General features: G+C 40.2%; 1 protein-coding gene across 1 annotated transcript in view; it reads left to right on the top strand.

Annotated features, from left to right (window-relative positions):
* COLGALT1 (collagen beta(1-O)galactosyltransferase 1) overlaps nt 1-21,957 on the top strand; it is a 39,337-nt gene that overhangs the window by 9,030 nt on the left and 8,350 nt on the right. The window contains exons 7-10 of the mRNA XM_027857781.1: nt 4,006-4,082; nt 4,192-4,298; nt 5,002-5,134; nt 7,148-7,275. Of these exons, the coding sequence (XP_027713582.1) occupies nt 4,006-4,082; nt 4,192-4,298; nt 5,002-5,134; nt 7,148-7,275 (445 nt within the window). The remainder of the gene's footprint in view (nt 1-4,005; nt 4,083-4,191; nt 4,299-5,001; nt 5,135-7,147; nt 7,276-21,957) is intronic.

Below are 21,957 nucleotides of genomic sequence, written 5' to 3'. Positions count from 1 at the left end.
AAAGAAAGAAAGAAAGAAAGAAAGAAAGAAAGAAAGAAAGAAAGAAAGAAAGAAAGAAAGAAAGAAAGAAAGCCAATGTTGCTGGATCAGTGTTGCTAGGGCAGTAAGGTGTAAGAAGATTAGAAGGGTAGGAAGGGGCCAGGCAGGTTGTGAAAGGCTTTAAAAGCCTAGCAAAGGAGTTTATATTTGATTCTGGAGGTATTAGAAAGTCATTGGAGTTTGCTGAGTGGAGGCATAGGGTAGTATGGACAGATCACCTGAAACATACCATTTAATTCTTTAAACTAGAACCAAAGCCCCTGAATAACATTAATTGGGACTCTGAGATTAGTCATTAGATGTCGTAGGAAATATGAGCACCTGGACAGACTCTGAAGATGGTGTAAAGCAGGGGACCCTGTGAGCATAAGTTACTGTTGGAAAATAAAACAGTGAAATCCTACAAATCAAGGAGAGCCATGTTAGAATAAGAAATTCTGCCACCCATTGGCTTTTTCTTTTGGAAGCCTTCTGTTGGGGGTCAGGGGAGCTATGCTGTCATTGAATATGTGGTGAAACAGTCATTAAACAGGAGGCATAACAGTGGGAAAGAAAGGATAGAGAAACACTTCAAAGGAAGAATCAGCAGAACTTAATGACTAGACAGAAGATAGTGGGAGAGTGAGGAGTCAGAGATGACCTAGCATTTGGTCCTGTGGGCCTGAGAGAATGGTGGGGCCAATTGTGCAATACAGATGAGAAAGGGGGAGATGTTTAGGGGGAAATGTGCCTGTGAGGGGACAGGTTGAGCTGGCGGGATAGCCAAGCAGAGATGTGGGCCTGGAGCTCAGAAAGAGATCGAGAGGACTGGAAATGGAGGCTTGGGGATCTTCTGTGACACCATTAATTGAAGTCATTAGAATGTTTTCTGGGTGAGTGGAGCAAGGAGAGGGCTTAAACCCACCTCTCGTTTGTCTTTGAATTTCCAGTGCCTGGTACAGCACCTGACACAAAGTAGAACACTTCATAAGCACTTGTTAAATTCCATTGCTTCTTGGAGAATATCCTTCTCTAGAGTGGGAGGAGAAAGAAGACAGAGGAGAGGGAAAAGATTCCTGGAGAGTTGTGAAAAGGGAGAAAGTGGTCACAGGATTGTAGAGTAAGAACTGCAAGTCGTCTTAGACATTAGTTAGTCCACCCTCCCCCCATTTACAGATGGGGAAACTGAGTCCCAGAGAGGCTCAATAGCTTGCCCAAGTTCAATGATTAGCAAAGTCAAGAATCAATCAATCAAGAAGTATTTATTAAATGCCTACTGTGTGCCATTTACTCTGTTAGGTGGTGGGAATATAAAGACAAACATTAAACACAGTCCATGCTTTCTAGGAGCTTACATACAAGGTAATTCTGAAGGCAAGGTACTAGCAGCTGGGGGGAAAGCTTCATAAAGAAGGTGGTGCTTTAACTGACGAAGTTAGGGGTTCTGCAAGAAGAGGGAATGCATACCAGGCATGGGGGACAGCCTATGAAAATCATGGAGATGGGAAATGGAATATTACGTATGAGGCCTATATCATTGCATGTGTGAAGAGGAGTCATGTATAACAAACCTGGAAAGGTAGACTGGAGCTGGGTCATGAAGGGTGTAAATGTCACATTAGAACCCCCATCCTCTAACTTAAAATCCAGCATTTTTTTCACATGGCCCCATGCTCTCTCTGTCTCTGTCCCTGTCTCTGTCTCTCTCTTCTTGGTTTTTTGATTTAGTATTTTATTTTTCCCCAGTTACATGTAGAAACAATTTTTTGACTTTCTTTTTTTAAAAAACTTTGAGTTCCAAATTCTCTCCCTTCTTCCCTCTCCACTCTCTCCACCTTCCCCCACTGAGAAGGTAAGCAATTTGATATAGGTTATACATGGGTAGTCATGTAAAACATATCCATAATAGTCATGTTGTGAAAGAGACCAAAAAAAAAACCTCAAGAAAAATAAAGAAAGTGAAAAAAATATGCTTCCTTCTGTATTCAGACACCATCTGTTCTTTCTCTGGGGATGGATAGCATGTTTCATCATAAGTCCTTCAGAGTTGTCTTGGATCATTGTATTGCTGAGAATAGCTAAATCATTCACAGCTGATCATCTTATAATGTTGCTGTTATTTTGTGCACAATACATTTCACTTTGCATCAGCTCATACAAGTCTCTCCAGGCTTTTCTGAAAGCATCCCACTCATCATTTTTCATAGCACAATAGTATTCCGTCACAATCACATACCACAACTTGTTCAGCCCATACTGTCTCTCACTAACGTCAAATACCATAGAGGGCTCAGGGAGAATGAGAAGGGATTGGGAACTTAACAGGTTACTAATGACCTGGATGGGAGCAGCCTTTGAGCAAAAAAGGAATTAGATTGCAGAAGTTGAGGACATATGAGCCCGGAGGGCAGACCCTTCGTTGGAGGTGTTTGGCAGTTTGGCTCCTGCTGGTGGTTCCTACAGCTGCCTTCCTGTTCTGGCTGGAGTCCAGTCCATAGCACAGGCTAGTGCCTGTTCTCTCCCTCGTATTCCTTGGGAAAGGTTCACACTATGTCTTTGTCCTGACTCCAGGCACACAGAACTGAAGGTTGGTGGAAGTCAGTTCAGCTTTCAAAAGGCTGGGTTCCTGTCCCTGGGCATTTCTAGTGAGGAAGGCAATAGCTCCAATCTGTGTGGTGTTCCACCGTGGCCCTTCTGCTCCAGCTAATCTGCTTCTCATCCTGTGGGCCTGGAATGCTCATCTGCCCACCTCTGTTCACTTCAGTTTCTTCTCAAAACTCCCTTCCTCCATAGAGATTTCCCTGGCTGACCCAACCCAATAATTCCAGACATTTCCTTCCCTCTCTCTGGTATCCTATAGCATGTATACAAAATGATTTCCCTTTTGTATTTGTTTTTCCATTCCATTGTTCTTACACACATCTCATGTATGGTCTGCTGTGCACATGTATCCATTTCCCACATGTGTGGTGATGTGGTATGATATGTCTTATGCATTTGGGGAGGGAGTTCTTGAAGGCAGGAATTACATGTGTGGGTGTTTGGGGTTGTTGGCTTTGAAATCACATTTCTGATAGTCTGGTGCTAGGCCAGTAGATGGACCATCATGCATGTTTCTTAAAATTATTGATACCTTTTTTAAATCACCCTAATTTCCAAATATATTGTTCTCTCCCTCCTTACTCAAAGAGCCATCCCTTGTAACAGAGATTTAAAAAAGGAGGGGGGGAGTCAGTTTAGCAAATTCAACTAATATATCAAGCAGGTTTGAAAGTATATGCAGTGTTCTGTACCCAGAGTCCCCCATTCCTGCAAAGAAGAGAAGGAGGTATATCTTTTCTCTGGGGCCAAGTGTGGTCATTATAGTATTATGTTCTTTCCACTTAGATTGTTGTTGTGTGTATTTTAACCTGGTTCTTTTTATTTTGATTTATTTCAGATCATACAACTCCCTCTTCCTCCTCTATCCTCCCTACCCCCTTAAACTTCATGGTCACTCTTTCTTACAGCGTAGTAATATTGCACTAGGTTCATGTACTACAGTTTGTTGAGCTGTGTAGTCAGACAGTCAATAAATATTTATTAAACACCTACTATGCACCAGGCACTTTGCTAAGCAGTGGGGATGCAAATATGAAAAAGAAAATTCCTGCCCTCTTTCACTCTAATGAGAGAAAACAATACACTAAAGGAAGCTGAAAAGTGGAGGTGGTGGAGGAAGGAAGGGGACCCAGCTTGGAAGCATGAAATCCAAAGGAGAACAGGGAAGGGAAGGAAATGAAATGAAAAGACAGCTCTGCTCCGCCATCTATTTAGAGTGGTCCCAGGAGCAGATGGCTCTGATGAGGTGTGAGTTCCAAGGTTGATGTGATCTTGTAGGATGATGAGGTTCTTGGGGCATGATGGTGATAGATATCTGCTTTGTTTCCAGTTCTTTGATACACAAAAGATGCCATGCATGTCTTTTTATCTTTTATTTTCCTACAGTAAAGTACCCCCCAGTGGAACCTTCACATTTTACCTCTGTCCCGGTCAAGGTACCTGATAAGATGGGCTTTGATGAGGTGAGGATGGTCACTGGTCCTGGGGAGAGCCAGACGTGGGAGGAGGAGGGGAGGGAGAGGATGGAAGGAGACTTTGGGGTTTGATCGTGCCTTGTGTTTGGCCTTATAGGTCTTCATGATTAATCTTAAACGTCGACTGGACAGACGTGAGCGTATGCTGAGGACTCTCTATGAGCAAGAGATTGAATGCAAAATTGTTGATGCAATAGATGGAAGGTGAGTAGCCAGGGGACCTGGGGAAGCCCTGGGTCACAGCAGGGACCAGTGACATTGCAGTTCCAGAAATATGAGCCACAAGTCCTTTGATGAGCCCTCTCTCTCCTAAGAATTGTACAGAATTCCTCAGCCCTGGGATGGTGTTTGGCGCATCCCCTGCCAGGGTATGGCCAGTCTCACTTTCCATTCCCATAGGAATCCCAGGTCTTACTCTGTGGGGTATAGTATGCTCCACATGTCCTTAACCAGTTCTGTGGGAGAGGATATACAGCCCATGGCCCTCCTCACTGGGCAGATGCATAGGTGTGCAATGCCCGGTAGCTTCTGGCAGGCTCATCAGACTAGCTAGGTGACACAGTGCTTAGAGTACTAGGTCTAGAGTCAGGAAGACTGGAGTTCAAATCTGACCTCAGTTACTTACTAGCTGTGTGACCCTGGACAAATCATTTAACCTCTGTTTGCCTTAGTTTCCTCAACTGTAAACATGGGAATAATAACAGTACCTAACTTGGAGAGTTTTTGTGAGGCTCAAATGAGATAATATTTGTAAAGTGATGTTACACACAGTGTCTTGCACTATAGTAGGTGCTACATAAAAGTTTATTTCTGTCCGCTTTCCCCCCATGTACTGTCTGCAGCTGGCTCAGCCATCGCCCGTAACCTCGAATGGCTTAGAAAACAGTTGTGTTCATCTTTCTTCTAGAGCCATGAACACAAGCCAAGTGGAAGCACTAGGGATTCATATGCTACCTGGTTACCAGGACCCCTACCACGGCCGCCCACTCACCAAGGGGGAATTGGGCTGCTTCCTCAGTCACCACCAAATCTGGAAGGAGGTGAGTGCCAACGGAAAGGGCTCCCCTGATCTCACGCCACAGTGCCTCAAGAGAGCTCAGCTGAACGCCCTATGGGTTTCCACATCCCCACCAGGCGCAGAATGGTATTTTTAGCCTAGAGACCAGGGTGGGAAGATAAGGGAACATGATAACTCTCTTCGAGGATTTGAAGGACCTGTCCTCTGGAGGAAGGATTTGATTCGCTCTGTCAGGCCCCATGGGACAGAACTAGGAACAAAGAGTGGAAGCCAAAAAGAGGCCAGTTTGATGATGTCAGGATGGACTTCCTAATGACTAGAGCAGTCCCAAACAGGAATGGGCAGCCTTGGGAGGGAGGGAGGGAGCTCCCCCTTGTGGCAGGTCTTCAAGCAAAGGAGGGGTGGATGAATGTCAGGTAGTCCAGACGTGGCTTGTACTTGATAGCACCTGAGGTCCCTTCTAACTTTGAAAGCCTGTAAGTCTGTGCCTACAAGGCTGGAGTCATGCTTATTTCAAGGGTTGGAAAGACCCCCAGGGGGCATGTAGTCTGACCTGAGCTGGAATCCTCTCTTGGGCATTCCAACAAGGGGGTTGTGACAATCCAGATGGGGGTATGGGCATCGCAGTTACCTTCTGTTGATCACCAGAAAGGGCACATGGTGTAACAGAAAGAGTGCACTTGCAGTCAGACCTGGCTTCAGAGCCCAACTTAGACACTTCCTGGCTGCGTAGACAGGAGTAAGTCACTTAACTTATTTGAGCCTCACTTTCCTCATTGGTAAAAATGGAGATATGTCTATAGCGTTGTTGTAAACGAAAGCTCTTTGTAAACTTCCTGTGCTATAGAAATGGGAGTTGTTTTTATTGTTGTTGGGACAGCTCTAATTTTTCCTAGGTTTTCCCTTACATCAGGCTCAAACCTCTCTCTCGGTAGCATATTCCTGGTGCCATCCTCTGGGGCCAAGGAGAACAAGTCTAATCCCTCTTCCCTGTCTCGGGAAGCAGCTACGGTGTTCCCCTGAAGCCTCTCTCATCCAGGATGTCTAGCCTGGATATCATAAAGGGTGGTTATGAGCCTTCTAGCACAGGGAGAGACTGGAGAAGCCTAGCTAGCTGCTTCTACAACTGGGAGCTGTGGGGAAGGGAAAGGAAGAGAGGAAGGGGCACCCTGGAGGTGGAGGATGGTATTTATCCCTAAGAGCTGGCTGTGTCTGAAGTAGAAAATGTGTTTGTGGTTGTTTGAGAGATGGCAGTGTGAGTGAGCTGGGCCAAGAAGGAGAGAGAAGGCACCAAATAGCAGCAGGATATAGGTAGATGTACAGACCTTCTGCCCTTGGCCAGAGTGAGGAGGAGGGGAGAGTGGACCCGGGCTAGCCAGGGCTTCTCTTGGCTGGCTGCCTTTCTTCCTGGGATGAGTCAGTTAGGCCCCTGAAATGACTGAAACACTGGCCTTGGGGAAACAGAAGAAGGTCAGTGGTAGGGAAGGAGTGGGAGAAGAATGATGTCTGGAATAAGTTAAGTGGAGGTTAAGGGCATCCTGGATTAGTAGGAATGATTCTACTTTCTCTTTGGGTGGTTAGGGAAGATGAGACAGCTAAGCAGGCTCCTCAGACCCTCAGCTGCCTCATGGACCATTGGATTCTGTGGTGGGAACATTCCATTGGTTAGAGAGGATATGAGAAAGAGGCAATGCTCACATGTATCTGTATGTCAGCCTGATATAAAAACTTGTGTATGACTGCACCTACATGTGTGTAAGTAGCTTAAATTTCTCTGTAAGTGCATAGGTGTGTGCATAGACTAGTGTGTCCTTATCTCTCATCTCCAAATTTGCATTTCTGATGCGTGCCAAGTCAGCAGGTAGAGGTGTGCAGGACAGGCTTGTGGGTGAAGTAGGTTAGAGAGCAGATGTTTCAATAGTAGTGCAATGGGAGTAACTGCCAAGAGGCGTGGACATTCTCTAGGCCCCAGGAGTTTGTGAATCAAGGCTGCCAGTTCTTCCTCCTCATTCTTATCACCTGGTTTCTTTGTCAGGTGGTGGAGCGAGGGCTGGAGAAATCTCTTGTGTTTGAGGACGACCTGCGCTTTGAGATTTTCTTCAAGAGGCGCCTGATGAATCTGATGTATGACATCGATGAAGAAGGTCTGGAGTGGGACCTGATGTAAGTACCAGGGCTGGAGTCCACTGGGGATAAGGTGTTTATAGGCAAGGCTCAGGGCCTCAAGCCTTCAGCCTCCCAATCCGAGCCTCTCTTATGACCAACACGCTCAGGAGAACAGATTAGCTTCTCACTCATACTCTCTTGTGAAGACCTCCTGATTGGGCAGGGGGAGGTCAGTAGACATCACCAGATTGTATCAAGAAGGTTCTGGGGATGACCCAAAGGATGTGTTCTCAGCTCCTCTCCTCTGGGCTTCTGGGGAGGAGCAGGTTCCCTCAGTCTACTTAGGATGGGGGCAGTCCAGGTGTAGGCACCATCCCCCAGACTGGGAAGCTCCCCATTGCATGACTGGGTCATAGAGTCATAGACTTTTAGAGCTGGGAAGGCCCTTTGAGATAGTCACTGGATCTGTAGCATCCTAGACTTAAAACTGAAAGGCGCCTGAGAGGTCATCTAATCCAACTCCATCATTTTACTGCTGAGGAAACTGAAGCCCTAGAGAGACTGAATTCCCAAGGTGGGGGAAAGGAAAGGGGAAGGAAACAAGCATTTCTATAGCACCTACTATGTGCCAGGCACTGTGCTAAGCTCTTTACAAATATTATCTCATTTGATCCTCACAAAAAACCTGGGAAGTAAGTGCTAATCATCCCCATTTTATAGTTGAGGAAACTTTAAAATGAGGATAATAAGAAGTTAAGTGACCTGCCCAGGGTCACACAGCTAATAGATGTCTGAGGCTGGATTTGAACTCAGGTCCTCCTGACTCCAAGCCCAGTGCTCTGTCCCCTATGCCCCCTAGCTGCCAAGGTCACTCAGATAATGAGTGGCAGAGCCCAAGTCCTCTGCCTCCAAATCCAGCACACTTCCCCCTTTACCACAGTGCCTCATTTTATCTGGTTTCCTTTCACTCACAGAAGTCTCTTCAACAGCAAAATTTTTTGAAATCCAAGTATTCTACACTTTGGATTAAAGAAATCAATCTCACAAACACAAGGTTGGAGAGACACAATTAGCCAAAAGTTTATGTAGAAAAGATCTTGGAACTTTAGTGGACCGAGACCAATTTGAGTCACCAGTATAGTTTGAAAGAAGCTAAGATGAGCTTCGTTTGCATTAGGAGAGATAGCTCCCAGGAATAAGGATGTGATAGGTAGCTAGGTGGCGCGATAGTGCGCATGGCTCTGGGCCTGGAGTCAGGAAGACCCAACTTCAAATCCAGCCTCAGCTATTTACTAGCTATGTGACCTTGGGCAAGTCACTTAACCCTATTTGCCTCAATTTCCTCATCTGTAAAATGAGCTGGAGAAGGAAATGGCAAACCAGTCCAGTATCTCTGCCAAGAAAATCCCAACTGGGGTCACGAAGAATCCAACATGACTGAAAACAAAGGCCAATTCCTCTGTATTCTGCCCTTTTCAGACTACATCTGGAATAAGGTATTCAGTCCCAGACCCCAAGATAGTGAAAGGTCTTGAGTCTGTCATATGAGGATTAGTTGAAGGAACTGGGGATATTGAGCTTTAAGAAGAGAAGACATCATGGGGTAGGGGTGCCATGATAGCTATTTTTAAGTATTTGAAAGGCTGCTACATAAAGTTGGGACTAGATTTGTTTTGTTTGACCCTAGAGGGCAGAACCAGGGACGATGGGTGGATGTTACAAAGAGACAAATTTGGGTTTTGTCAGGCAAAACTTCCTAATAATGAGAGCTTTGCAAAAGTGGAAGGGGCTGGCCTGGTAGAAGGTGGACTCCCTCTCCTTGGAGGTCTTTAAGCAGAGGCTAGGCGACCAACCCCTTGTCAGTTGTATTGTCATAAGGATTCGGTTCTCATTTGGGTTGGGCCAGATGGCCACAGAGGTCCTTTCTAATTCTAAACTTTGTGATTCTGTGAAAACAAGAGAGGTACCCTCTCCTCCTCTGTCTCTCCTGTTTGAATCCATATGGTGAACACTTTAAGGATGGCCCATAGGGCCCCAGCAGAGGCTTGAACTAAGCCTTGAACAGACCTACAACAGACTTACTGGCTACAGCTTAAATGAAGTTTAAATACAGTAACACCTCACTTATCTAGAAACCAGTTATCTAGCAACCTGGGGAATATAGGACATAGACAAGAACCCAGGAATACGCTAGAAATGCCCTTGGGTAAAAATGCACATAGAGGGGGCTCTTACACCTTCACATGGAATCCAGTAATTCAGCCGAACTCTTAACAAAAACAAACAGAAACTTAAAGAAAAAATCCACTATAATAAATACACATTGTAGATAAGGATGATAACAATGTATTCCCATTTGAGTAGCCTTCCCATCTTTGTCTTTATACCTGTATTCATGAAAAGTTCATTTTTTCCTTTATCCAGTCCAAGTCAGTGTATACACTCTCTCTCTGGTTCTGCTTTTTTTTTTTTTCCTACATGGCTTATTTTTTTCTTCTTCTGCAAGTCTTTCATTATTTCAGTACTTAAGTGGATCTGTGACCTTGTTACCAGTCCATCTCATAATCCATCTGTACCTTCTTACTTCAGATGCTGCTGTTTTTCAGCAAATCCTCCTGAGGGTCCACCTCATGCTGCTAGAGGTCTTTCTTTGGTTATTTTATTTCATGGATACCACTGAAACACTCAAGTGGCTCACCTTTGCTCTTACTAGGTGGCCAGCCTACTTCTTTTTTCCATTTATGCACTGCCCATCTGTCATCCCTTGTTCTTGCTAAAAGATCAATCTGTTTCCTTTCCTAGTCATGTATGTCCTTGATGGTGTCTCTTATGCTACTTCTTCCAAGCCAGTCATTATTGGTAACATACCATTTATATACACCTGTGGGTTCTTTCATTGTTCTTTGGATCACCTGTAGTTGTGACTTGTGATTCCCAGCCACATAACTACAACCAAAAGAACACTGGTATTTAAAGAGCTATGTGATTTCTCAAATGCAATATTATCCACTTATCTACAATTCATTTCTGGGCCCACCTCTGTGTCCATCTGTAGTATATACTCAGGATATATGGATTGATGGACTACCTCAATGGGCTGACTGTCCAACTGCATGTTATAATCTGGGCAGTATGCATTCTTCATCCACTTTGTTTTCATAGTGTGGATTGCTAGACTAATCCTCTTTTTGAGTGGCTGTGGATCTCGTTAAGGAGGCACTGGAGTGTTCCAGGGCTCGATGAATTCATCATGGTATCATCCACAAACAGGAGCATTGGGAGAGCTTCTCTGTCAATAAGGAATCCCTCTTCTACTTGGGCTTTGCACAGGACATCCTCTGTGACACAGGTGAACACCTTTAGTCTCCCTATTTTATGCCTTAGTTGATGTTGATACTTAGCAAGTCTCTGGACAAATTATCTCTATGGTGTCATTTTTCATAGAGATAACAGAATATCTTGTATGATGTTATAACATATGCATGGGAGATGTCTTCTAAAAGGAGATCCTTTAAGGCCACATTTTGCTCAATGAATTAAAATTCTTTTTGTAAAAAAAATCAATAAACAATAAATACAGTATGATACTGTATTCCCTACACCTGTAAGCTGTACAAGTGTAAAGATGTGATCTAGTATAGAAAATAATTTAGGGAAGTAGCCTACTTCCTCCTTGAGTTCCTCAGTTATACCTTTGATATGTATTTATTCTATTCTCATAAGAAAGTAGATAAATCAGTTGGTAGTTGTTGATCTTTTCTTGTTGCCTTCTTTTGGTATTAGTGCTGTCTCCAGTGCTGTCATTCTTTTGGAACTTTTTGAGAAATCTTTAAAAAGTGATTCTTGTAGTATTTTTAAAAAATTGTGTCACATCCAACATTTGGTCTGGTCCCAGCCCTGCTTTCTGACTTTAACATCTTAAATGCCATTGATGCTTCCATACATCAGTGGTGTAATGAGGTAGTGGAGTCAAAGTGTATTGGTTACACTCTAATTACTGATGAGAATAGATCACTATAGAAACACTGGCAGATCTGTTGTATTTCCTCATCTATTTGTTGCTCTCCTTCTAGTTTCATTTATAAATGTTGATAGGATGATGTGATTTCATTGGATTTCTTGCCAAACTTTCTGAAGGCTTGTCTTCCCCTCCACTGTTTTTTCCAGTTGTTCTGAACTCATAGTTATGCTCCTCCATGATGTTTGTGCAAATGAGTTTGTGCCTTGGGCCGGTGGTGTCCTTTTTTGCTCTTGTCTGCCCTGTCTTTCTGCTTGGCAAGGAAATCATTTTGTATTTGTTGGCTGAGGCATCAGAACTGTTTTAGTCTCCTTGTTGCGGTGATTGCTTTGCATAATTTTGAAGATATCCCTGAAATTGTAATAGAGTCATTATCTTTACTTTAATCCATTTCCCATTCAAATTGACACCATGTTTAAAAATCTTGATTAGAGTTACTCCAATTACATTTAGTGTTATCTTCTCATCTTTACGTTTTTTTTAATTTAGTATTGTTTTTTACTATTGCTCTAACTTAAAAAAATTAATGTATTTTGTTTTTATATCATTTAAATGTCTTCCTGTATCCTTTCCCTTTCCCTTCCCCTTATAAGAAAGTCAACCTTTACAACAAAGAATGTTAAAGAACAAAAAAAGAGAAAAAGAGTTTACTAAGTTCTAAATGAAATTTTTTTTAAAAAAATTTACTCATTGATTCAGTTGGAACATACTATAGTATATGATGTGGTGTTTGGAGCTAGATTCATGTTTCACCATTCTATAATACAATTTCTCCAATAATTCCTCAATTTACTGAGTGTTTAGTATTCTTGGATTTATTAAAGACAAACATTTGTTGGACAATTAACCTTTATTAAATCTTTGCTCTTTTCTATTGATCTGTCCCTCCCCCCCTGTAGTTTTCACACAGTAATTATCTCTTTATGGTATATTTTGAAATTATCCATTAACTTTTTTTCATCTCTTTTTTATATTCTCACCTATTTGGTTTTCTGCATAAACTTCTCTTTTTTTCATGTTTATAAAGTAACCCATTGGTGTTTTACTTGATATTATAATGAATCTGAAATTAATTTGAGAAGGTGTGTGTGTGTGTGTGTGTGTGTGTGTGTGTGCACCTGTGTGTGTATACACTTGGGTGCATCCATGATCTCCTTGATGTAGGCACTTCTTTTATTGATATAGATTATAGCCTTCTATGGCTTTTCATGCTTTGTAATTTTGGTCTCAGTTTACAGATAAAAAAAATTGGACTTTTCATAAACACTCCCTCAAGAATATACCAAACATGGTGGAAGTTTTTCTCTAGTTCCTTTTGTATCTTGGAGATGTCAGTGTAATAATTTTCTGTCCATTTGTTGTTATTTGGTTGTTTCAGTCATGTCTGACTCTTCTTGACTCCATTTGGGGTTTTCTTGGCAAAGATACCAGAGTGGTTTGTCATTTTATTTTGCAGCTCATTTTACAGATGAGGAAACTGAGGCAAACAGGGTAAAGTGACTTGCCCAGGGTCACATGGCTAGTAAGTGCCTGAGGCCAGATTTAAACTCAGGAAGATGAGTCTTCCTAACTCCAGGCCCAGCACTCTATCCATTGTGCCACCTGACTGCTCTGGGTGTGGGGGGGGAGGGTCTGTCTACACATTGTCTCTTATATAGATCCACCTTATTTTTGGTCTTTTAAAAGAATATTTTTATGCCTTTTGTCTCTATGTCTTGATAATTTTTTCAGATTTTTTGCTTTTTTCTTTTATTTTATGTCATCTGCATTTCCTAATATATTTCTTTGTCTACCCCCTCCTAGAAAGCCATCCCTTATAATAATGAAGAAAAAAAGAAAAAAATTCAACAAAACTAGCCAAAAATCTAAAGAGTTCACATTATATGCATATGTGTGTGTGTATGTTTATGTGTGTATGTATGTGTGTGTATATGTGTATATTATAGATAGATAGATAGAGATTAATATGTATTTGTATATTCCTCATCTTGAGTCCATCACCTCTAGAATCATGGTTTGCCACTGCATTATTAAGCATTTTAAGTCTTTTAACATTGTTTGTCTAACAATATTTTTGTACTTGTAAAAATGTCCTTCTGACTCTACCCAGTTCACTCTGCATCAGGTCATACAAATCTTCCCGGGTTTCTCTAAAATGGTCCCTTCCATTATTTCTTATGGTATAATAGTATTCCATGACATTCATATACCATGAGCTGTTCAGCCATTCCCCAAGTGATGGGTGTTCCATTAATTTCCAGTTTGTTACTAATAAAAAAGGGCTACTAGAAATATTTTTGTACACATGGGTCCTTTTCCTTTTCCTTTAATCTCTTTGGATCATATCTCTTTCTTTCTTTCTTTCTTTCTTTTTTAAAGGCAATTGGGGTTAAGTGACTTGCCCAGGGTCACACAGCTAGTAAGTGTCAAGTGTTTGGTCTGAGGCCGGATTTGAACTCAGGTCCTCCTGACTTCAAGGCCGGTGCTCTATCCACTGTGCTACCCAGCTGCCTCGGGTCATGTCTTTTTCCATGCCCTTTGAGTTATCTTCAATTTTATTCTTCTGAAATCATAGAATTCCATGATATATAGCCATATGGCATCATTGGAAGAATATTGGTCTTAAAAAGATGGACTTTATGGTAGAGAGGACGTTGGGATCGTTGAAATCACTATATAATTTTCCAGATGTAAACCAGCCCAAGCTCATGGTAATAAGAATAACTAGCCTTTATATAGCACTTGAAGGTTTGGAAAGCACTTTACAAATATTATTATCTCATTTTGCCCTCATAACAATCCTGGGAGGTAGGTGCTACTATTATCCCTGTTTTAAGGATGAGGAAACTGAAGCAGACAAGGGTTAAGGGACTTATCCAGGATCACACAGTTAGCAAGAGTCTAAGGCCAGATTTGAACTTGGGTCTTCCTGACTCCAGCCCCAGCACTCTATCCACTAGATAGAGTGCCACCAAGCTGCCTAGGTGATCCAACTTTGTGCCCAGTTTATTCTCCATCTTAAGTGTCTATTCAAAATATGCCTACTGATGGATTAACTCAGTTTCCCATCCAACTGTGTATCATAATCCAGGCAATGTGCATTCTGTGTCCGTTTGGTTTTTCCTGTAGGGATTGCTTGGTCTATCTCTTCTAGTAATCATGGATCTCACTGAGGGAGCCATGTAGTGTTCTGGATCTCAATGCAGTTAGCAGTTCTCTACAAATAGGAGTATCTGGGGAACTTCACTATGTTAGGGCATCCCTTTTCCTTTAGAGTTTGTGCAGGAGAATACTAAGAATCACAGTTCATTTTTTTTTTTAAGGGCAGACTTAGAATAGAATACTATAATTTCAGAATTGGCATGTACTTCTTATAGTCCATCCTACACTTCAACAGGAATCCCTCTTGCAGGATCCCTGAAAAGTGGTCCTCCATCCTATTTGTAAAGATTTCCAGTGACAGGGAGCTCACTTTCTTACAAGGTATCCCATTCTATTTTTTAATGGCCCTAATAGATAGGAGGTTTTTCTGATATTAAGATGATAACTTCCTCTCCACCGCTTCCATCCATTAGTCCAAGTTCTGACCCCTGAAGCTAAGCAGAAAAGTCCTAATCCCTTTTTCATATGACAGCTCTTCAAATCAATGGAAACATCTGTCTTCTGTGTCAAATACATTTCCTTTCTGGTTCACAGATTTCCTCATATGTATTTTTTTTTTTTACATATACTTATATTTGCACAGCTAAAAAATACCGCAGAAAACAAAAAACAACAACATTCACAATTGGTGATCAGCCTTCTGGTGGTGGGTCTCACCCTACTTAGCAACATTGGTTCTTGTATCACAGTCTGTTGTTGGGTCCATAATTGAAGTCTTTCCAGTTTGGTAGAACCTGGTAGAGTTTGTATCCACTGTCATCTCCATGCCATCAATAGAAGGCATCAATAGAACTCTTCTGGTGAATGATTTTAGGATGTAATGTGTAAAATTTCTGCCTTTTAAAATTTACTTAATTTTAAGGGCTCCTTTGTGACCAAGTCAATTTTCTTTGCCAGTGTTTCATGTATACTTGAAAAGAATGTTATATTTATGATGTTTTTCCTTTAAATTCTTTCCATATAACTGCTATATGCAGCTTGTTAAATAATCTGTTCAAATATGTATTTTAAATTTTGAAAATCTTTTTGCTTAATTTTTTATATTCTGATAGTCAGACACTGAGACCTGTAATTATTAATTTTCCATTGGTTTCTTCTTGCAACACTGTAAGCTTTTAGGAATTAATTTAAATACTAGATTTTTTTTTTGGACATGTATACTAAATTTTTTTTTCATAAATAATTGTTCCATTTAGCTAAATAGGGAAAAACTTGAGGATTTTTCTTTTAGTGCATTTCTTTTTTTTTTTTTTTTGCAAGGCAATTGGGATTAAGTGACTTGCCTAGAGTCACACAGCTAGTAAGTGGTATGTGTCTGGGGCTGGATTTGAACTTAGGTCCTCCTGACTCCAAGGCTGGTGCTCTATCCACTGCGCCACCTCGCTGCCCCTTTTAGTGCATTTTGGTTTGAGATTTCAGTTTTCTCAGATATCGTCATTGCCACTTCTATTTTCCTCACTGTTATTTCATATGTGTGTATATATTAGATAAGCTCTATAATTACAATCCATATGAATCTTTTCTGTATGACCTATATTTCCTGAAGACAACATATTGCTACATTCTGGTTTGTAATTTATTCTATAACCTTTTTTTTTTTTAAATTGGAGAATTCAGTCTTTTTCTATTTTATGTGACGATGGTTAGATTTGACTTAATATCTACAACTTTTAGTTATAATTGTTATTTGTATTGTGAGAAGGGAATGTGAACTCTAGTCTGTAGCCATAAGTTATGACTGTTCCTTTAACTGAACCAAGCTTAACAAAACTAAATACAATTCCAATGTCTTTTTAAACAATTTTTGCCCTTCTGTTTGTCTTTTTTTTCCCCTTCAAAATTTAACCAGAATATTCAGTATTTTAACCAATACAATGTTGTATTTTTTAAAGTTTCTTTTTGGAGGCTTAGTCTCTTATATTAAGTATGATTATGACTATTACCTGGTTTTAAGCACCCTGTTATTCTGTTAAATGTTGAAAATTTTGTGTTAAATCCCATTGGCATCTCAAGCTCAGCATATCCCAAAATGAATTTCTTTTATTTCCCCTAAACTTGCTTTTCCTTCTGACTTTAGTATTTTCATTAACGCATTACCATTTTCCCTGTCCTCTCGTGTTTGTCACCTTGGAGTTACATCTGACTCTTTGCTCTCCTTTCCTTTCCCCCTCCAGTCAGTGACCAAGTCACTCCATGTTATCTTTCTTATTCATCCATCCTTCCTTATGCTATTCTTGCAATGCCCTTGTCTCCCTTCTTTGCCTTTGAAATTCAACTCCTATTAATGACATCCCTTTCAGGAAACTTTTCCTGATCCTTCTGGTTGCCAATGACCGTACCTTCTGGACCTTACACATCACTTTGCACCCTGCAAGGGAAAGAAAAGAATAGAACCTATAAACTATCTGCCAGTGACCTTGATGTCAAATCCTAGAAAAATTCTAGAATGGATCATTTATGCGATAATTGGTGAATATCTAGAAAGAGAATCAGTGATTTCAACGAACTTTATCCAAGACAGGCCACAGCAGATTAACCTTATTTCCTTTTCTTGAAAGTTGTCAAATTCGTAGATGTGGAAAATGCTGTAGATATAGTTTACCTAGTTTTTAACGAAACATTTGATACTTATGCTATTCTTGAGGAGAAGACAGATACGTAGATGAGAAAATAATACCATTAGGTAGATTCAGAACCAGTTGGATAGCCATGCTCAAAAAGTAGTTGTTTATACTTGATTATCCACCTGGTAGGAGGCCTCCAGGGTTTTGTGCTTGGCTCTATGACGTTTAACATTTTAATTAATGACTTGGATAAAGGTATGAATGGCAAACTCATGGGATTTGCAGATGACATGAGATTTGAAGGAATAGCTAACACACTGGATGACCCAAAAAGATCTTGCCAGACTAGAGCATTGGGCTGAATAAAATAAAATAAAATTCAGTAAGGATAAATATAAAGTCTTACACTTTGGTTCCAAAAAAATCAATTTCATAAGTACAGGGTAAATGGAGGCATTACTAGATAGCAACTTGTCTGAAAAAGATCTGGGATTTCTAGTGGAATTCCAGCTCAAGTCTGACGTGGCAGCCAAAGCTAAAGCAAGATTGGGCCACCTTAAAGAAGTATGACTTCCAGGATTAAGAAGGCGAAAATCCCGCTTTCCTGCGCCCTAGTCACACTCCATTCGGAGTGTTGTGTCCAGTTCGTTTTTCATTGTGTTTTGGTTCTTAAACCACAGTTTAAGAGAGACATTGATAAGCTGGAGTGTATCCAGAGGAGGGCAGCCAGGATGGTTATGAGTCTCCATTGAAGGAACTGGAGATGTTTAACCTGCCAAAGGGAAATCTGAGTGTGGACAGAATAGCTTTTTTTTTTTTTTTTTTAAAGTATTTGTAGTGCTGTCACTTGGAAGAGGAATTAGATTTGTTCTGTTTGGCCCCCGGGGACTGAATCAGGAATAATGGATAGAGGTTACAAAGTGGCAAATGTCGACTCCATGTCAGGGAAGACTTCCTAACAGAGCAGTGGGCTGCCTGAAAGGTGGAGAGGTCTCTCTCTTTGGAGGTATTCAAACAGTGGCTGGACGAATACTCTTCAGGTACGTAATAGTGGGGATTGTACTTATGTATGGATTGAACTAGAGAGGTCCCTTCCAACTCTTGAATTCTGAGATTCTGTGAAAACATAGGCAATTATTGTATGTAGTTTAAGTATTTTTGGTTGTCTAATTCCCCTACTGTTACTTAAGCTCCATGAGGGCAAGGACTGTGTCTTATCTGAATTTTGTGTCTTTCCTAATACCTCATCCAGTGTTCTGCACACACCAGACTCTTAATAAATACTTGTTGAATAAGTGAGTGAGGAAATGGATAACAATACCTTTTCTTTTTTCTTTTTTAATTTTTTTTTTTTTTTTGCTTTTTGGTGAGGCAATTGAAGTTAAGCAACTTACCCAGAGTCACACAGCTAATGAGTGTTATGTGTCTGAAGCTGGATTTGAACTCAGGTCCTCCTGACTCTAGAGCCATAGCTCTATCCACTGCACCACCTAGTTCCTTTTCAATGGCTCTAACTTACTTTGAAGGGTATTTGGAATGGATGACTTTTCTCTATGAATTCTCTGAATTCTCTACAGTTTTTAAATGTCTTTCTTTTAGTTTTTAATAGAATAGTTGGTTTGAAAATGGATTCTGTTTTAAAGTGTTATGTGTTGTATTCTAACTTCTTCAGTCTTATCTGATTTTCATGGAGAAATCTGTAGACATATAGACTGGTGTGTTTTGACATGGGATTTCTTTCTTTTGAGTGGCTTGAGGGATTTTTCTTTATGTTGTATCTTGAAGCTTGACCTTGATATACTCAGGTGAATTGAATTTTTGGTTTCTCCTTGTTAGATATATATGGATTCCTTCAATTTTGCCTTGTGAGAGCATTGCTTCTTGGTAGGTTTTTTGAATGATTTTTTTGGGGAAGTATAATAACCTGATTTCTTTCTATTTTGTTATGTTCAGGGATACCTGAATTGAAGCTCAAATTCCTCTATTGTTTCTCTGGATCCGTCTTATTTGCATTCCTTTCAAACATTTTTCCAGTTCAGTGATTTTTCTGAGCTCATTCTTCCAGATTCACTGCACTGTTCTCTCCACTACATTCATGCTGCTTTTTAATTTTATCCTGTCTGGTTCCCCCCTCCTTCTGCCCCCATTTGTATAAGGTTCTTTATTACTGCTTTATAGGAATTTTTTTTTTTGCTTCATTCCAATCATCTTCTAATCTTTCCCTGAACTTTTTAGAGGAGGTGGAATCTTCATTTAAATCTTTAAAGGTGCTTTTATTTGGTGGATTTGATCTTTCAGGAATTTAGGGGATCAACCCTGGTATTTCTTTGTTTTTCATTTTTTCCTGGCATTATCCCTTAATTTCTTTTTCTTTTTTAAAAGTTTCATTGATGTGCTCATTTTTTTATGCCACAGTTACTTTCTGAAATACCCTGTTTCCTTCCCATTGAAACTTTCCTTCTAACAAAGAAAAATTGCTAAGTAAAACTAATGGACAAAATGACCCTGTCAGATGCTATATGCAATATTCTGCCTTCATAGTCCTCCACTTCACTACCAAGAGGAAGACAGTGTATTTCATCAGGGATCAAGATCAGTTATTACAAATAATGTGAGTTTTTACTGCTTTTTACTGTTGTTTTTGTTTTGTACTATTGTAGTCATTGCTTATATTCTCCAGGTCTGCTTATTTCGTACACATTCATAGCAGTTTGTGCTATGAATTCTTCATAGGCTTCATTTTTTATAGAGGAATAATGTTTCATTACTCTTGTAGACCATAGTTTGTTCAGCCATTCCTCAAGCTGTGTTCCCAGCTTTTCATTACCACAAGAGTTCTGCTCTGAATATTGCTTTTTGTTTTTGACATCCTTGGGGTATATGCTAATTGTGTTCCTTCTTAGTTTTCCTCAAAGTAAAACATCTTTTTAATATCAAATAGTTTCTTTGTTTTATTCATTGTGTTTGTTACTAATGCTAGAACTTTTTCTTCTTTGGGGCATTTCAGTGGCTGATTTTGAGGGAGACAGAGAAAAGTCTGGTTCCCTTGTGACATCATCATAATAGCTACCATTTATATAGCATGCTAAAGTTTTCAAAGTGCTTTAAAATATTATCTTATTCTGGCCTCACAAGAACCCTGAGAAGTAGGTGCTCTTATTTATCTCCATTTTACGGATGGCAAATAGCAGTTAAGTGACTAGCCCAAGGTCACATAGCTAGTTAAGTATCTGACACCAGATCTAGACTCAAGTCTTCCTGACTCCAAGTCTAGTGCTCTGTCTACTGCTGGGAAGTCCAGGTCACTGATTCATCTCAGCCAAGATTCTAACAAGCATGGCTATCTGGTCCATCAGCCTGCAGAATATTAGAAGTAGCAAATTAGAAAGAAGGCCAGGCAGAGTGATAGCTGACAGCAAGAGTTGGGATGTAAAAGCTAGAAAATACAGACTTAGGGGAGTGTAAGAATTCAGGTGTCCAATGGAAAGAGGTCTAGCCCAGGAGTAGAGAGGTCTGGCTTTTAGTCTCTTTCTCTACCCTTAAATATATGACTTCTAGCATGTTACTTCCCCTCCCTCAGCCTCAGTTTCTATATCTGTAAAATGAGGGTCTTAGACCAGGTGATTTGTTTTTACTCTGTTAATTATTCACCTAGCTCATTTTTTATTTTACCATTTTCCTCTTTTTTTTATTTTTTTGCTTTTTTGATGAGGCAATTAGGGTTAAGTGACTTGCCCAGGGTCACACAGCTACTAAATGTCAAATGCCTGAGAAGGATTTGAACATCTTCCTCTCTTTTTAAAAAATCATTAAGATAATGATAGATTTTCTTAGTGTTTTTTCTTTTTTTTTTATTAATTTATTTTGATTTATCAGTAATCACTTCCATATGCTTTTGGGTTTAAAAGTTTTCTCCCCCTTCCTCCCCACCACCCTCCCCAAGACGGCACACAATCTGATATAGGCTATACATTTACATTCATATTAAACATATTTTCACATTAATGATGTTGTAAGTAGAAATTAAAACCAATAGGAGGAACCATCAGAAAGAGGAAACAAAACTCAACAGAAGAGAAAAAAAATAACAATTCAGCTTCCATAGTTCTTTCTTTGGGTGTGGATAGCATTTTCCATCACAAGGCCTCTGGAGATGTCTTAGATCCTTGTATTGCTGGGAAGGGTTAAGTTTATCAATATTAGTCATCACACAACATGGCTGTTATTGTGTACAACGTTCTCTTGGTTCTGCTCACTTCACTCAGCATCAGACCATACAAGTCTTTCCAGGTTTTTCTGAAGTCAGCCTATTCATCATTTCTTATAGCACAATAGTATTCCATCACATTCATATACCACAACTTGCTCAGCCATTCCCCAATTGATGGGCATCCTCTCAATTTCCAATTCTTTGCCACCACAAAAAGAGCTGCTATGAATATTTTTGTACATGTGGGTCCTTTTCCCATTTGTGTGATCTCTTTGGGATACAGCCCTAGAAGTGCTATTGCTGGGTCAAAGGGTATGCACATGTTTATAGCCCTTTGGGCATAGTTCCAAATTGCTCTCCAAAATGGTTGGATCATTTCACAACTCCACCAACAATGCATTAGTGTTCTAATTTTCCCACATCTTCTCCAACATTTATCATTTTCCTGTTTTGTCATGTTGGCCATTCTGATAGGTGTGATGTGGTACCTCAGAGTTGTTTTGATTTGCATTTCTCTAATCAATAGTGATTTAGAGCATTTTTTCATATGCCTATAGATGGCTTTAATTTCTTCATCTGAGAACTGTCTGTTCATATCCTTTGACCACTTATCAATTGGGGAATGGCTTGTATTCTTATAAATTTGACTTAATTCTGTATATATTTTAAAAGTGAGACCCTTATCAGAGAGACTGGTTATAAAAATTCTTTCCCAATTTTCTACCTTCCTTCTAATCTTAGTTGCATTGGCTTTGTTTGTGCAAAAACTTCTCAATTTAATGTAA

Source organism: Vombatus ursinus, unplaced genomic scaffold (genome assembly GCF_900497805.2).
Source record: "Vombatus ursinus unplaced genomic scaffold, bare-nosed wombat genome assembly UNPS02012319.1, whole genome shotgun sequence".
NCBI lineage: Eukaryota > Metazoa > Chordata > Mammalia > Diprotodontia > Vombatidae > Vombatus > Vombatus ursinus.
The sequence above is the reverse complement of the archived record's forward strand: the minus strand, read 5'-3'. Positions and strand labels throughout refer to the sequence as shown.